General features: G+C 41.3%; 1 protein-coding gene across 1 annotated transcript in view; it reads right to left on the reverse strand.

Annotated features, from left to right (window-relative positions):
- The window catches only part of SRGAP2 (SLIT-ROBO Rho GTPase activating protein 2), a 107,917-nt gene that overhangs the window by 23,614 nt on the left and 66,953 nt on the right, over nt 1-17,350 (reverse strand). The window contains exons 7-12 of the mRNA XM_009327348.1: nt 13,565-13,789; nt 11,778-11,879; nt 10,235-10,432; nt 5,496-5,580; nt 2,697-2,724; nt 781-811 (exon numbers count right to left, since the gene is read on the reverse strand). Of these exons, the coding sequence (XP_009325623.1) occupies nt 781-811; nt 2,697-2,724; nt 5,496-5,580; nt 10,235-10,432; nt 11,778-11,879; nt 13,565-13,789 (669 nt within the window). The remainder of the gene's footprint in view (nt 1-780; nt 812-2,696; nt 2,725-5,495; nt 5,581-10,234; nt 10,433-11,777; nt 11,880-13,564; nt 13,790-17,350) is intronic.

Consider the following 17,350-nt stretch of genomic DNA (forward strand, 5'->3'; position numbering starts at 1 on the left):
TCTGAGAGACCTCAAAAACTACTTATGAAAATGGCAATCAAGACACACACGTACTTCATTTTCAGCATAGGAAAGGACCATTCTTAGAGCATCAATAAAGGAACAATTAAGCGCAGAAAATGAAAAAGGTTTGACTCTGCACACCGAAAAGACAACCTGCTCTCTTACTTAATTTCCAATATACAGGGATCCTAAAAACTACAAAGCAACACCCCAAGACAGACTGTATGAAATGAAATTCCAAGCCAAATTTTGTCTTTTTTCTCAACAAGAAATATTTTGGGGTTTCCCCTATCTCAAAGAAACATATTTTAGCTCATCAGGTACTAAGAAGTAACAGATTATCCACCACAGCCAGGAAAACAAAGCATCGCTGTTTTAAGTCTTTATTACAAGAAGGCACAACAAGCGAGCAGTTACTGGTTTAATAGCATTGCAGTGGGATACCAGTGAAAATAAAGGGAAAGGGTACAAAGAAACAACAGCATGAAACCCATAAACCGCGACTGCCCAGACAGCTCAAGGCTGTTTGCCATTTTTGGTTCCGGGTCTGTCAAAACACAGAGTAAAATGATTTTAAATTTTTGTCAAAGAAAATGAATCAAGGCTGTGGATCCATGTTTTATTGATTTCAGTTACTGAACAAGCAGACACCAGTTCCACTTGAACAAGACAGAAAAGGTCCATGTAAGAGAGGGAGGGAAGGATGTTTTCCACCTATCCTCCTCTACGCAAACACACATCTATCTCTGTTTTGTTACTTAAGGAAATGTTTATTACCTGCTTCCTTATGGTGGAGCTGCGCCTGCCGCTGATGAGATCAGAAGCGCCCATTGGTGCAGGAGGGAAAAACAGAACAGAAAAGTCAAGATAATCCTCTACTATCATCGTCCTCCTTTGTTCGGTATTCCAAACCACGCGTATTTTGGAGGAGGGAAGGAGCCAGATATACAAGTCAATCATAATGACTTAGTCTCATTCAATTTACGGAACTTCAGAAAGATTTTGAGTGACTTTAAATCACTAAAAACCTGAAATAGACACAAGGGAGTCCACAGCTTTGACAAAAGATTACCCGTGACATTTTAATTCCAACCATATGGAAATCTGTTATATAGGGCTCCTTCTTCAAGATGAAGTTTGTTATAAATTGCACATAGCTGTTCTCTGAAAGAGCCACTCTACAGAGGGGAGAAGCAGGTGGGCGCATGCTGGTTCCTACTGTGCTGTTAACAGCAGCCATTGTGGAGTCTTTATTACAGTTTCTGATAAGACTTCAAATAAATAAATAAATAAAACAAACCCCCTCTAACACCAGCACACGCTAGCCAGGCTAAGCCTTTTCAGTATAAGCCATGACAGTCTCATTTATTTATGTTGGTAGATATTAACTGTAGAAAAATAGGAAAAAAAGCCTTCTCCTTTGCCAGGATTTTTCCCTCAAAATTTATCACTGGGGTTTAAAATTCCTACAGTTTCTTGTAAAAATGAAGCATGAGAGATAACAGTGGAGAGCTGAATTATAAATAAGGTGATTAGAACTGAGATTTTTAAAAAGACTGTACAATGTGTTAATTCAGGGGAAATTCCTTTTATAAAAATCAAAAACACTGAATGAAAAAAAAAAAATCAGATTCCATGGGCTGTCACAGACATTAAGGTCTATTTTAAACTATTAGCAGTAATGATTCTTTGATATTTAAAATTGTTTCATGATGAACAATATTTTATTATTACAGATGTCAGGCTCTAATTAGGACCTGTCAGCTTTGCTTTGCTGCAAGGAATATGAAAAGTAGTAATGACTCCAGATCGGTAGCAATCACCTTCCTTTTGTTAACAAGGCAGGATGATGCACAGCCCCTACTCCAGCTCCTCGTGCCCAGCGGAGCCCCTTGAACCCATCAATTTGGAGATGGAGATTTGTTATGTTTTGTAAAACCCCATCAGGAGAAGCTTAGTTATGGTTCTGTAATTGGTCCTAATTATAAATGAAAAGTTTATTCTCCGTGACTTCTACACTGCTGCAATCCAGTTCCACGGCACAGCAGAGAGCGTCAACGGGACAAAGAGTTTTCCGATTTACGTTAACTCAGCCCCAAACACCAACCATGTGGATAAATCCTGCAGAGCCACGGGCCCATCTCCCCTACAGAACTAGGAATGTGTTTATAAAAATCTTCAATAGTTCGAAGAATACTTCTCTGGGTGACAGTGCCAAATTAAACAGTTTCTCACACCTGCCCATCCCCTTCCCGATCTGGGGCAAGAAAAAGTGCAAGACCTCCATGTATCTCCCCCCGCCCCGGTGATTTTTAACCCCAATCAGTTTCCCAACCTGTTGCAACAGGCAGCCCTGCCAGCAGGCGTACTGCCGCAACTGCGGCGGCTGCACGGGGCAGCAACAAGCAAGGAGAGGTGTTTAAGCAGGCACCACATCAAAAGAAATATTCATTACTCAGCTGACCAGAGGTTACTAAACATAGGTATGAGCTGTGCCACCACCTTGCACTGATGTAGGTAATAGCGATGGTATTTAAAGCCATATTAACTAGCAGGAATTTGCTTATGTATTAGCTAAATTAATATCTTTTTCTAACAGATACATGTCCTGGGCTGGTAACTGATCTGGAATGGCAGTGACCAATTTGCATCAGGTTTTCCTTAAAAAAAATGATTCCCTGAGCCGCACCTACCTGGCAAGGGAGCAGTCAGTCCTTTGACCTGTTAAGACAACAAAGAAATACAGCATTAGGAGAAAGGAACGGGAAAATACTTTCAACTGCTTTGTAAAGCCAGTTTTGGAAGGAGGTGGAGGAGAAAAACCATCAGAGTGGGAGGGAGCAGCTCTGAGGAGTCGGGCAGGGGCCGTCCTCCCCAGGAGTGCTGCTGGGGAGACCACCGAAGCCCACCCCTGCCGGCACAGCTCCTCCGCAGCCGACCAGGAAACACAGCAAACAGCTCAGGCTGCCCGAGGACTCTTTCTTTGGAAAGTATTGTTTTTGAAAATTAATTCCCTGTGCATTCTAATTGTTGACTTCTGCTGCCAAAAAACTGGGCTTGTCAACCTCTCCCTCCCTCTCCCTTCCCAGGGGAATTGGTGGGGCAAGAGATTATACTTTATAAAGCCACTTAGTAAGATTGAAAACATTCACGGATTTGTTAGCCCACAGACTGAACGTGCTGGCATTAAACTATTTTGGGAGACAGACGTTTAATGATATTTTCCACAAACATTTATAAAAACGTTCCATTAACTTGCACTGCGTTTGCAAGGAAGCAGCCAAGCTAACGACTACTGCTAATGCAGGCATCTTTTCAAAATAGCACAAGGCGTAAGAGAGACAGAAAACTAGTATGTGCCTTTGGGAATTGTACAGGCCAGATCTTTTCCTGGTATAGATCATCACCAGTGAAACCATACTGATTTACAATAGCTGAAAATCCACCTTCCCTACGATGCCTTCCTGTTCCTGGGGAGCCGGAAGAATGAACGAGGGAAATGTCTAATTGCTGATGGCTGACAATTAGTTGAACACATCTCGATAGCCACTTTCCTCTCCCCACGTAAAGCCAAAACAGTGCATAATTTACATGAAAATGTTATTCTGAAGCAGAATTTCCAGCCATCTGTCCCATTTCCATCATAGAATATTCATATATATAAATTACATGGCTGTGGCAACATCAAGGGGCTCCTACATTAGGGTGACAAATGTGTACAGTAGGCAGGGACATAATTACTTGTAGATAGGAAGACGTGCTGCTATTTTTATTACTGGAACTTGTCATCTTTAGATTAAGGTAATTTGCAAGAGGACTAATAAATGTCACCTGAGGATGGGGCAAAGAAGAATAAAAATCGTAACAAAACCATGAATTTTCCAGGGACTGAAGACATGCAGCTGTATGCACATTTTTCAGTAAAGCTTCTAACCATGCTCTGGGGACTTGTGAAAGGAATTTTATTTGCCCATTTCCCAATTAAGTGACATTTTATGGGTAAGCCTAGGCACGGTCCCCAGTTCATACCATTAACGTGCTTAACGTGGTTTTGGAGACAAAACGTACCTCTCTTTCTCAGCTCCTTTTGATTTCACAGATGACAGAAGTGATTTTTTGCAGAAGCTGCTGGAGCTCACCCTGACACACACTGGGTCCCTTCACAGAGTGACTGAGAAAGCTCTGGTATTGCAAAGCAACCACAAAAACCCCCCAGAAGCAGCCTTTAAATCTACATAGCAATACAGAAATCGCATTTAATTTCCTCTTCTTTTCCCCCGACCACAGCTTGAGATGGGTTCAAGGGGCAGGCAGGTTAAGAGGAAATAGGTCTCGGTATGCAGAGGTCAGCTATGATCCAGGAATGTGATTAGTCACAGGGGCAGCATGGGTGTCATTTGGAGATATTTAGAGGCAGGAGAAAAATACCCTAAGGACATAGATCTTTGGCTTCATCCACCCTTTTTACAGGACAGCTGAAGAGATGAGCAACTTTAAACAACAAAGCACAAAAAGATAACAACGTCCTTTCCTTACCTTCTAGTGGTTTGGGTCTGATAAACATGAAACTCTTAATTACTGTAGCAATAAGTATTTTATTTTTATAGTGCATTTTTAAACTGAAAGCAAAGCACTTCAAAGACCACATGCTGTTTAAGTTTTCATTCAGAAGATTTGCACACCGTAAACTGTGGGGAGTCCAGTTAAGTTACATATCAAAACACAAGCCCTGCTCCAGCTTATAAACCCAGGAACAAGTGGAGCCATTTTTTGACCTGACATTTAGACTGTTAAAACCTTCTCCTCTCCAAACACGAGGCAGACAGGTTTCTATGGAAACTTGGATGCATAGTTTAAGCGTGTTTGGCCAACAGGATTTGCCCATACCATGAAGGGAAAGAAATCTTCCTTTGTTCTGACACTAATAGCAAATGCATATTCAGTTCTGGCTGCTGCCCCTTGCCTAATGCCCTCTAGATAGGCAACGTATTTTACATGCTCTGAAATTTGTTTGTTATTCTCCTAATAGAAGCCTGTGCTCACATACATTAGTTTGGTCTGGATTGAACCCACAGAGGGGAGAAGCAGCTAAACACCCATGGCAAATGAAACTTCTGACCAGCTTAACAAGGCAATACTTCTCAACTAACCAGTAAACCGTAAATCACAAGGTTTACTCCAATACGGATTAAGTGAGAAGCAGAATGTGCATGTATGGGGAGAGGACGGGATGAACAAATGGGCATATGCTTCATTTTAACAAATAAGCAATGCACATTAGTGATTCATTAAGCATTTTCCGTTCACCATTAATCAAACAGCCATGTAGGTCATTTGGCTTCTCCATCATGCAGATCGGAAAAATAAATTCATAAAACATGAGTATGTCCACTTTGCATCAGTAATCTAAGACCATTAAACTCAGTCAGCTGACTAATTCAATAAGTGCAATAGCCTGGCTAACAGCAGCGATGAGCGGGTCCCAGACTCACTTTCTCCCAGGGTCTTCTGAAGAAGGTCGTGTTTGGCTTGGAGCTTCGTTATCAGGTTCCTGCCTTCTAGATACTCCTTCATTTTCTGTGAAGGTGGAAAATAAACAAGATCACGAGTGGGCAATTAATTTCTTCGATTGCATCTTTAGGTTACTGGATTCTGACCATAATGCTGAAGTACAGAATTACACTGAAATTTATGGTGCAAAGATGCACCAAGTCCTCCTGCTTTATATATCTATGCAAATCTAAAGCTCGGTCCATACGTATCTGCAGTGCAATTTCTATTGTTTCACTGTGGAATCAGCTGAATGTTTGGCATCTTTTAGACATCTGAGAAGCTGTCATGCATCTCCTCTCCAGACAGGGTGAAATGGAAATGCACTTCCCTCACGCGTCACAGGCAACTGAATGAGCAATCTGTTTTAACAAACTAAAAGGCTGCTACTGTGCTTATTCTCTCACTTAACCTCTCTCACCCCACTTTACTTGTCAAATAGTGTGTCTGCCTCCACGCTGGATGATACACAGGGTTGCAGGGGGGGCACGGGACAAAACAAATAAAGATATTATTTAAGTTCAGATTTGTTCTCTCGGTGAAATATTATATAATCGTGCAGTCATTTTTCCCACTTCTTTCTGATTTTTCACAGCTCTGCAAATGCTAGTTTTTCACAGCTCTTTCATCTTTTATTTTGCAGTTCAGAACAGCATTATTTATCTTCACCGTGCTGCAGCACATAAAATACTCTGCTATACAGTAGCCATCCACATTATAATTAGGACATGTTTACACTCAAAAATACATAAATAGCACATAACTCTCCAAATACCACAGGCCATTCTTTAGAAACAGAAGATATTTTAAAAATTCAGCTAGCAAAATGAACACAAAAAGGATTCTCATTTAATAACTAAATGTTCCAGTTCTTGTCTTCACCTTTCCCCAATTCCATCCACTTTCTTCCACTTCTGGTCTAGTATTGCCAAATTAGACTGCAAATCCTTCAGGTAAAAAAAAAAATAAAATGGTATTTTAAGTAAGAGAGTGCCTGGACTCTGAGCAATATATACAGACACTGCGACACTACTGAGGGTGGGGGGAAACTGTCCAGGAGCTAACGAAGTTTCCATTATGGGCTCCCCAGCAGTAGTGTGTACTGACACGACAAAAATGGCTGAGCTGGGGGCTTTAATTAACTGCCAAAAATCTGTGTTTTATGTCCCTTTGGTTGACAACATTGGAAGAAAAATTTCACAAGAACTAAGTCCCTTTGGAGACTCTCAGCACTTCCTGCTTCCTATACTAATACTTCAACTTTTTTGTTGTTGTTTTAGAAGAAAACGGGAAGCGTGATCACTGTGGCAAAAAAAAAAATTAACCATATTTTTTGGAATTTCCCTGTAGAATCTGTTTGCCAAGCCCCAACTATGTATTTTGCTAAATCAGTTAAATTTTTGCATCAAATTGTGACAGAAGAAAACATGAGGAGTATAAGCTGCAAAAATAACCAGAGAATTTGAAATGGGGATTTGAGGATAAATCTGGTTCTGGGAGATGCCGAGCTCCCCATCTCAAAGTCACGATCAGGCAAAGAGACAGAAGGGCCTGAAGGCTCCAAATAGCCCTAACAGAAGCTTAAAGATCAGCAAATCAACTCGATTTGGAAGAGGGTTAAGCTCCCCTTTGAAGCAGATATAAAAACTTAAGCTCAGCCCACCGATGGCTGCGGCTCAACGCGGGGCAGGCGGATCCCCCGCGCCGGGCTGCGGGGCAGGGCAGGGCAGAGGCACGCTGCTGGCACTCGCAGATGCTGTGGCTGATCGCTCCGGCTTTGAGGCATTTGCAGCGGTCACATTAAGAACACCTCCTGCCCCCAGATGGGTACCAGGGGTTGTTTTAAAGGAGAAAGAGAGAAGGTTCCTATCCAGCGCAGTATTTCATGCGTTCTTTCTATTTCCTCATGCCTAACATTCTGTACCCTGCCTATTACCAGTACACTTATGAAAAAATAAGTAATTTCAAAATAAGGCTTCAGGCTTTTTTCAATGAATTACAAAGATCCACCAGCATTTGATTTCTGGCTTAATAAAACCAGTAAAAAAAAAAAAAAATTCAAACTATGGGAGAACTCCTAAGGATTTCATTTCTGACAGAGCACAGCTGGAGTCAGACTAAGTACAATCAGACACAAAGCAGTAGAAACGTCCTCAAGTCACATTATTTCCACATTGTAAAAAATTAAGAGGTGAAGATCTCTTATTAGCCAGAGATGGTGAACATCTCAAACACTCCCTCAAAACCATGCAACTTTGACAGCCTCTCCAAGCCCAAACTCATTGCAGTATTTTTCCAGCAAGAACCAGTTGTCAGGTGGCATACATAATGAAGCGAAATGCAAACTAGATCATATCTTCCTGCCTTGTGGGAAAGGAGATTTTATGCTTTTGAGGCTATAAAGAAAAACAGTTTCTGTCACTGTCCCACATCCTTAACTGTCTCCAATCTGGAAAGCTCAGCAGTTTTCCTCCCTCCCTCCGCCCCCCAAGAACGACTTCAAACAAGGCACTCGATTGAAGGAGCGGGTGAATCAGATCCCCGCTCCCCTGCTAGCGACTGAACGTGGGAACAGTGGCACATTGACACAACCGGCATGACGCTTCTGTAGGATTGATTAGCAGGGGAACTTTATATAATACTTACCCATGTCTTAAGGGTTTGGTAATAAGAAATTTAAATTAATTTTTAAAGCACTTCACAGAATGCGCATTGTACTGGGTTTTAATCTTTCTAGAGGAAAAAATAATTTCGACTAAGAAGTAAAATTATCCCCTGTTTTAGAGGTAAAAAGAATCAAATCATTCATTCCCCTTTTCACTTCTCAGGTAGGGCGGAGTGCCAGCTGTATTACAATTAGCAGTACGATTTCAGCTCTGACAGGCATCCTCACGCTAGCTCCGATTTTGCCGGCTCGGGAAGCAGGACTGTAGCCATGGCAGCGGCAGTACCCGCCTGCCAGGCACCCAGGACGCATCCCCAGATTTCAGCTCCCTGAAGTTGCTGCTGCTTCCCTGCTTTAGCTACCTGCATTAGCTTAGTGCTAAGCCAATCATCATTCCTATGCTTTTCACTGACACGGGGAAGTTGAAGCTTATATTCTGAATACAAATCTTCCTTCAAAGCCCTAACAACAGAGCCATCTCGGCACCAGCGTGCAATGATATGCCTCTAGTGGAAATACAGCTTATACCAGCGTAGAAATACTACAGTCAGTACTCCTTCAATTAAATTCCCATGGTGGCATCACTATATTTACCTAAGAGCTCTGCCTAGCTAGCAATGCAGTACATGGAATTTCCAACTTGAGTTACATAGTAATATGGAATAGTCTTTCAAATTAGTATTTTTCTTTCAGTTCACATCCCTCAGCATTTAGCACATCATAAGGTACGAGGGGATTTAACTCTCTATTCTGCACTACAGTTTGTTTTTTCCCCCTACACAAAGAATGCCTCGCCCATACTGCTACACAGCTCTGCCCTCAGTCTCATTAATACCCATCTGAGCATTTTCTCATACACTTGAAAAAACTGCTCCTTATAGATTCAAAGCTTGAAATCCTTATAAAGGATATTTTTATAAGTCTGGTCAACAGTAGATCAATCAAGCGTCTGATTAGGCTGGTTAAAGAGGGCCTCCATGAACGGCTTCGTTCTGTTGATAGTTATTTTACTCACGTTGTGCAGGACATGACAGATTGCACCCCTGCTTACTGAGACGGCTCCGCAGTCCTGCTGGGACCTCACTGCTCTGCAGCGGGATACTAACACGATGAAATGGAAAAATATTACATCCAAATAAAGTCCTGGGTTCGGTCTCCTATTTGAACTTACAACAGTCCCTCCCCAGAGAGGGAATGCTCAGAGTTCAATTAAAAAATCATTTTTCTAGTTTCATAACCCTGGGCAGGGTGATCAATCCCTTCTTAATTGAATCAGTTTCTCCACCCACTTTTCTCAATAGCCAGTTTCACCTTCTACGAAGGCTTTTTAATTTTTCTAAGTCAAGGCCTGACAGAAACCATCCTGCCAGCTAGTGTAATTTGCACAGAAACTTCAGACTTCTAATCAGCCACACCATTCTTGGAATAGGAATGTAAAGGGCAGTCAGTATAGCAAAAGATGCCCAAAGGAACGACAAAGTAACCAGGATAAGAGGTATGATTTTCATCTGCTATTTTGAAATATTTTTTAAATGGAAGCGAATGCAACAGTTTAACATAAATCTAAATCATACCATAGTCTGGTATGAAATTCAATATAAATAGCTCTTAGCATCTTGTAAAAATGTATCGACACAATTAAAAGCTTATGTGAGCTGAAATTGTAAGATGATGATAACAAGAAATGAAAGAGCTAAACATTCTTTTAGTTTGAATTATTTTTGAAAATTGATATTTACAAGCTATTAAGTTCTTTCTCAGACAATTCCTTTTTGCATGCAGAAGAAATCAAGTTTTACACAATTTATCCACAGACTAAGTTTGCATCAACACAGGTATCCCAATACATTTGTAAAGAATGCAAAGCACCCGTTTTTAAAACCTAATATGCTTACTCTGCTTGTCCAAAATCAATTACAGAAGCATTTCTGTAAGATGATAGCCTCAATTTGCACTCTCTTGTGAGTATAATTCTAAATACGTTATACGTGCTCATACTGAAAATTAACTTCTTACTGTGAAATAGAACTGCTCTGTCTCCTGCTGGTTGGCCCGTCTCTTGGCAATGCTCGGTTTGCTCATGAACGTTTCCGAGACAGTGGATTTAACAGACTCCATAGAGTTGCTGTACTGAAAGCAGTCAGAGACATCAAAGTCCTCTATTGTGACTATGTCCTGGATTGTCTGGAGTGTAGCTTCCATAGTCTTCTTAACCTGTCCAGCATGAACGAGAGTACTTCAAAAAATGAAGGTAGTATGTCACAAGTGAAAAAGAGGCAGTAAGTACCCTAGAGCATTTTACTAACAAACAGATATTACTGGTTTCACATCCTGTGCGCCATAACTAACGTCCAAGTTTTGCACATTAACAGCACAGTCCATATAAACAAAAAGCTGGCAGCACATGGAACCCGCCAGTAGGAAAACACCTGTAATCTTACAGGCTGGGATGAGGAGGAGATGTGTGCTGGTTTTGGCTGGGGTAGAGTTAGTTTTCTTCATAGTAGCTGGTATGGGGCTGTTTTGGATTTGGGCTGGAAACAGCGCTGATAACACAGGGATGTTTTAGTGACTGCTGAGCAGTGCTGACACAGAGTCAAGGCCTCTTCTGCTCCTCACCCCACCCCACCAGCGAGCAGGCTGGGGGGGCACAAGAAGTTGGGAGGGGACGCAGCCGGGACAGCTGACCCCAACTGACCCAAGGGATATCCCACACCATATGGCGTCATGCTCAGCAATAAACAGCTGGGGGAAGAAGAAAGAAGGGAGGATGTTTGGAGCGATGGCATTTGTCTTCCCAAGTCACCGTTACGCATGATGGAGCCCTGCTTTCCTGGCGATGGCTGAACACCTGCCTGCCCATGGGAAGGAGCGAATGAATTCCTTGTTTTGCTTTGCTTGCGTGCGCAGCTTTTGCTTTACCTGTTAAACTGTCTTTATCTCAACACATGAGTTTTCTCACTTTTACTCTTCTGATTCCCTCCCCCATCCCACCAAGGGGGAGTGAGCGAGCGGCTGGGTGGGGCACAGGACTTTGTGGCTCTAAATTTTTACTGAAGGCCAGAATCAACTTCCTAGACATAAAGGAGTCACAAATTTTGCCCAAGGAGGATTAAAAATGCTTGAACACAGAGGTGCAGATCAGGTATTTTGACCTGTTCCCAAACAAATGCCATTGATCCAGTCTTCTCATCTTAGATGACCAATTAAACAAAAATTAGCTCTTACCTTAAGTTATGCAAATTCAGTCTTCACTTCAAAACATTAAATTCCCCTTTTTCTATTAGCTATTGAAATACAACTTTTGCAACATAGCCAGCCCTAACAACTTAAGGATAGGAAAAGAGATACATGTGGGTATTTTAAAGGATCCTCTCCATGCTCCCAGTTTTCACGTGAAATCACACACTAATATACTGCTGGCCTCAGTTGCCTTATTCTTGAATTTTACCACAAGTTTTCATAGAAGAGGATCACAGAAACTAGATTCTTCCTTAATTAGCCCCCAGTCCACACTGGAAGTAGGAAAAGGGTTGTTGATTTGGGCTGTTTAGCTCACCTCTTCATTTTCAATCTTAAGCGTAGATAATCTAGACTGCAATTGCTGGCACCTCTGCACTAACTCACTCTGGACCGGTTGTTGGGCACACAGCTGCGACTCCTGGAAGAGAAACAGCACAGTTTTCAGAGGGCTAGGAAAAAAACCCCACATAATCAAGAACATTGCAAATAGTTCATTCTATTAGTATAAACAAACATCCTCCAAAGTGCTTAATTTTAAATCTTTGTAGCCCTGGATTTCAACCAGTGGAAAAGGCCTGTGTTCTACCAAATTGCAGTTCACTTCCCAACTGCTGAAAAGTGAGCAAGAGAGAGAACATGAACATCAAAGAACAACTAGAAAAAATTAGCTACTTTCAGCAATGTAAGCTTGTTATGAGTTTTGAAAGTCTTAAGGTCCTCTCTCACAGATATTACACTAAATCACACCCTAAAACCTCAAGGAGAAGCGAGTGTGCTTGTTAGCACATCAAGAAGAATTTGGTTCAATATATTATCCAGGTGTCCTGGGGCAGGGGTATGAGTGGCTGAGCTTGCTCAGCTGAACTACCTGTACACTACAGGTACGAGTCACTATTTAATGAATGCAGTGAAGTCAAAATATAAAATGAACAGGTTAGGGACCTGTCAAATATGCCAGAACAGTGGGCTTCCCTGTACTGTTAAGAATTAGTCTTATTTCACAGCGTGAGGCAGCTTTTCCTTTTAGTTTGGTATTTGGTTTTTTTTAAAGGAAAACATTGACCTCACTGCATAAGGCTATTGTCTAAAGACAGAAATTGGAATTGGTATATGTGCGTGTGTGTGATAAAACTCCATCATATATTCCGTCTGGTATATGCAGGACCACTGCAACAAGACTATCAGCCTGCATTTATAAACACTCATTCAGCCTTGAGAAGAACCAAGATAAATGATTCAGCCAATGTGAGCTGTTAACTGAATGACAGTCTGCAGGTAATTCTTTTTCTTCCCATGATCTTACAGGATACTACCACAGCACAGAAAAACCAAGAGAGGTCATGTGCAGTCTGAGGGTTTCACTTAAGAGGGAAGAGACAAAGAGAAGCCTTAAGCAGCGACTGTAAGAAGAGGCTGGCTGCAAGAGACCATCCTTACAGTTTTTCCTCAGTGTTCAGGAGGATATCTAGAAATCCAACCAATTGACCTAAATTATTACATTGTACATGTGTTCCCGTTTAGATTTGTGAACCGGTTTCAGCTTGCGCGACTTTAAACAGTTCCCAGATGAGTAACCACATCTTGATAAACCTATAAAGAGAGAGATTTTCATTGCCAAAAATGAAAGTTCTCTGACTGCCTTGTCTCACAATGAAGATGCATAAAGCACCACTATAAACCATTTGTGCTCCAAGATTACAAACTCAAATGCCTTAAAAACCAGCATTTAAGTCTCTTATCTTGTTGTCCCTTCAAATCTCTAACTTCAGAGTCTGTCTCAGGGTGCAGAGGTTAACTGTGGCTTGAACGAGAAGTTAAAACAATGTTTCCTATCTACATTTAGTATTGTACCTAATTAGGCATTTTCATCTTCAGTAGCTTTAATAGGCAAAAAGTGAGAGTCAGTTGTATTCAGACATCCGTGCCAGGAGACTCTGCTTAATCTTCACATCAGCTCCCTTTTCCAAGCCTCCCTTCTACCTCCCAAAAATAGAGCCAAACAGGTGGCCTTTTAGTGGGTCTATCTATCAAAGACGAGGGAAGTAAACAGGCAAAGCTGCAAGTGTTTACAGAGCTAGAGCTGGAGGAGGAATATAAACTGACCATATCCCCCATATGCGGCTGAAACTCAAACTTCATGGGCGGACAGAAGACATTGTTGTACATCTCCATCAGGCGCTGCTTATCACTGTTGGCATCCAGGTTCTCAACGGCGTTTTCAATGGCATCCAGACCCTCATGCTTTGACTGCTCCAGGTTTAGCTCAGCAGACAAGAATGTCCTGAGAGCTCTGTTGAGGCTAGCGTGGTATCCCAGGTCACAACACTGCTGGAAAAAGACACACAATTCCATATGAATAAGCGAAGAAATTCTGTAATGGAAATTAAAATGTTTCCAAAGCCAGAAGTTATATAAATGGATAACAAGTCATAGATATTTTATCATCTTCTGGGTACCAGAGCGGTCTCACATCTCTCATTGATCGCAGAGGCATCTTGACTAGGGGTCCTCAGAGTTGGCCCTAAACAGAATCCTCAACCTCTAATCCTCCACAAATTTCAACATCGTGTTATAATTAGTCTCCAAGACAAGTACAGCTTAAACTATTATAACACTTTACGGAGTTCTCATGGAGTACTAGAGTTCATTTCACGCTGTTAAAAAAATCAAAAAATAACCTAGAAGTGGGTATGTTCAGTGTATTTCTTTAGATTCTAACCTTACTTTCAGGGGCACTGATTCCCATTGAAAACAATCCAAAATCCTTAAACAAAATTATTCAAAGTAAGAGGAAAACAATGCACTAAAGTACTACCCAGAGAAACAAGACACAGGATTTGGATCATCTGCAAAGATTAATCTGCCTCTAAATTATTCCACCCAAGATACAGAAAACTGCTTAATTCAGTGTACTTCAGGAAGCAAGAACATGACCTGTACATCACAGGCACAAAGAACATCAAAAAGTCATCCAAAAAGCAAGCAGCGATCAGTTGGGATGACTTCATTGCTGGGGTGAAACAGAAGAGCAAAAAATTTCAAGCAGAAAGTGGTCGTGGTCAAGAATTTCCTGGCTATTACTGACACCAGGATGATGTCACTGGAAGACAATCAAGCAGCTTCATCTCCACCATGGCTGCGCAGCCAAGTCCTAACGTTTCAGAAAGGAGAAATGCGCTTTTCATTAGCTGATCAGAAACAGCCTGAATTTTTCAGACATCTAATAAAGTGAGCAAGAAAGGAGCCCACCTTCTTGGAATTACAAGCAAGATTACATACACTAGGAGAATATCCAAAAAGAAAGAGACCATCTGCTTGATTGCTGTGCTGCTCTGTAAGCGAAATTCACATGAAATCTCCTCCTCACCCATCATTTGGGTCTCATCACTGTCATTGTGTGCAAACGCAAAAAAAAAAAAAAAAAAAAAGGCGGGGAGGAAGGAGGGGTGGAGGGAGAGAGAAGAGAGAGCAACTACTGGACTGTTCCCTGCTTTCACAGAATTTCTGTCACCAAGTGCTGCTAGATGCCTGGCTCCTGTGCCAACAAGCTGTGGCAGGTGTGGAGTCTTGTAAAAAGAGCTGCAGTTGCTGGTTAGGCTGGAGGCAGAGAATTAAAGGACATCACATTCAATCAGAAAGAAGAGAAACTAGCCAAAAAAAAAAAAAAAACTACCAACAAAAGACGCTTGATTGAGAATTTGCACGTGTGGAGGCAGTCTTGGATCAACAGCCACTCAAAGCTACAGCTCTTTTGCATGCACATTACAGTGCCATCCTCTGCAGTGATTTGGGGAAAGCTAGTCCAAGTTGGGCCGACAGTCCAGCCAGGATTAGGATCAGCTCAGATTTAACAGGAGCAGTCGCTCCTTTTCCCCTCCTACTGTGGGCCAGACGGCTGCACACCCACCCAGGGCGACCAGCTTGTCCTCCCTGCGCTCGCCCTCCTCCAGCACACATCCACGTCCAGAAGCAAAGCTGATCTGCTGCACACGGGGAGTTCGCTGGTGAGACTGGGAAGTCAAATGGCACTTAGTATTTTACACCCCACCTCGCTGAGCAGCAGGACTACATTAAGACAGCAAAGTTTTTTAGCTTTATGTTATTGAAGCCAGTGACAGAAGACATTTTTCAGCCTGCTCCCCCTCTTTAACATTTTTAAAAATCCGGCGTACCATATTTATAAATGTATCAGTCTTGCCATCCCTTTTCTGGGTTATATAAATGTTTGATGGAATTGTTCTCCAAGGAAATCAATTTTTTATAAGAATTTAATGATAACTCATTCAAATTCCCTTCCCAACATGACAGCGGATTAACCCTTTGCCAGTTAGCAGTTTTCAAACAGGCCCAAAATAAAAAATTTAAGGAGGAAGAGCCCTCTGTTTTAAAGTGCAATTTACATTTGGAAGGGAAAGTATGAGATCCTGGAGTAAACAGCAATAGTATACCCATTCCTAGAAGAGTAAAGGAAGCTTTAGCACTCACACATACACACTTGTTTTTATCTTTTTTTAAATTCTATCCTACTGACCCTTTCATAAATATGAGTTAATACAAACTTCCCCACTACTGTAATATTTCATTAGCATCAAAGAGCTGCCTCAGTCCCCAAAGTCAGGAAATTCAAAACTACTGGGCTACGTCAGGAACAATTTATTGCTCTTTACTTACAATGGAGAATTAACTCACTGTTACCCTTCCATGCACACTGGAGGGGGACACAATGTGTTGTATAAACGTGAGAAGTTTAATGCTATTTGGCCTAACACAATCTACTTGTAAGTAACTTTGAAGATTGGTTTTATATTATATTTCAAAATTCAATATCATCAAATGATTAGATCAAGGAAAAGAATTAAGACCTGGCTTAAAAATCACATTTTTATTTAAGTCAGATGCTTTAGATAACCATCACTGGTTATAATTGTAATTTTCAATCCTTCAGGATCAAAGGCATTAGTAAATCTATATTCCCTGCATCTTAACAATGAGACAACTGAATTCCATCTCCTGTGCTCCCAGGCAAGTCCCACATTTTTCCATGCCTTCTGAAAACAGAGCAGATAATACTTTTCAAGATTATGAGAACTTGCAATGTAGTGTTAAACTGAATGCTTCAAGGAACACAAGGGGGTTAACACAGGCGTGGACTCACCCAGAGTCACGATGGCTGCTCTCTAGGAACAGTGACAAATCCACGTACTGCAGAAGCTTGGCTTCTTGTCTTGCACCACTGCCTACCATGCCCCAGAGACGGCTGAGACTATCTAGTGAGAGGAGCACTTCCTCCAAAGCCGGATAACCTACATTTGTCAATGTACTATTTAAAAGATCTCAGGTCTGTGCTCAAAAATTGTCATGGATTTATGAAATCCAAATGCATTCTTTACTAATATATGACTCGTGAAAATGTACTAAGAACAGTCTTAGCAGACGACTAAACCAAGCACATTTGCAGTATTTAGGGGAGGACTTATAGGTAGGATTTTAAAAGAAAAAATTAAGACAATTGAATTACACTGATGTCAGTGAAGTGAATCCCTATCTTGTATGTTTCAATATAAAAATATACAGAAAGTTATCATTTGTTAAAAAAACAGGATGACACAGTTCAAGTTGAGCAAACGTTAACCAAAAAAGGTCTCCTAAACAGGCAGCAGGTATAAACCAAACATGTCTCTTCAGTACAGCAATTTTGCAAAACATGACATTTCGAAATAACAGTATTTTTCAAAACCATTTAGCACTGACAATCCTGACCTCCAAAGGACAGGTTTAAATAAATACCTAACAGAAGTGCACTTCATGTGATTTTACGATCAGCTGACTAAATGTATTATATACACTGTTAGGTATTGTAATCACTGACTAATTAATAGTGATCTGAGT

The sequence above is a fragment of the Pygoscelis adeliae genome, unplaced genomic scaffold (genome assembly GCF_000699105.1).
Source record: "Pygoscelis adeliae isolate BGI_AS28 unplaced genomic scaffold, ASM69910v1 Scaffold197, whole genome shotgun sequence".
Lineage (NCBI taxonomy): Eukaryota > Metazoa > Chordata > Aves > Sphenisciformes > Spheniscidae > Pygoscelis > Pygoscelis adeliae.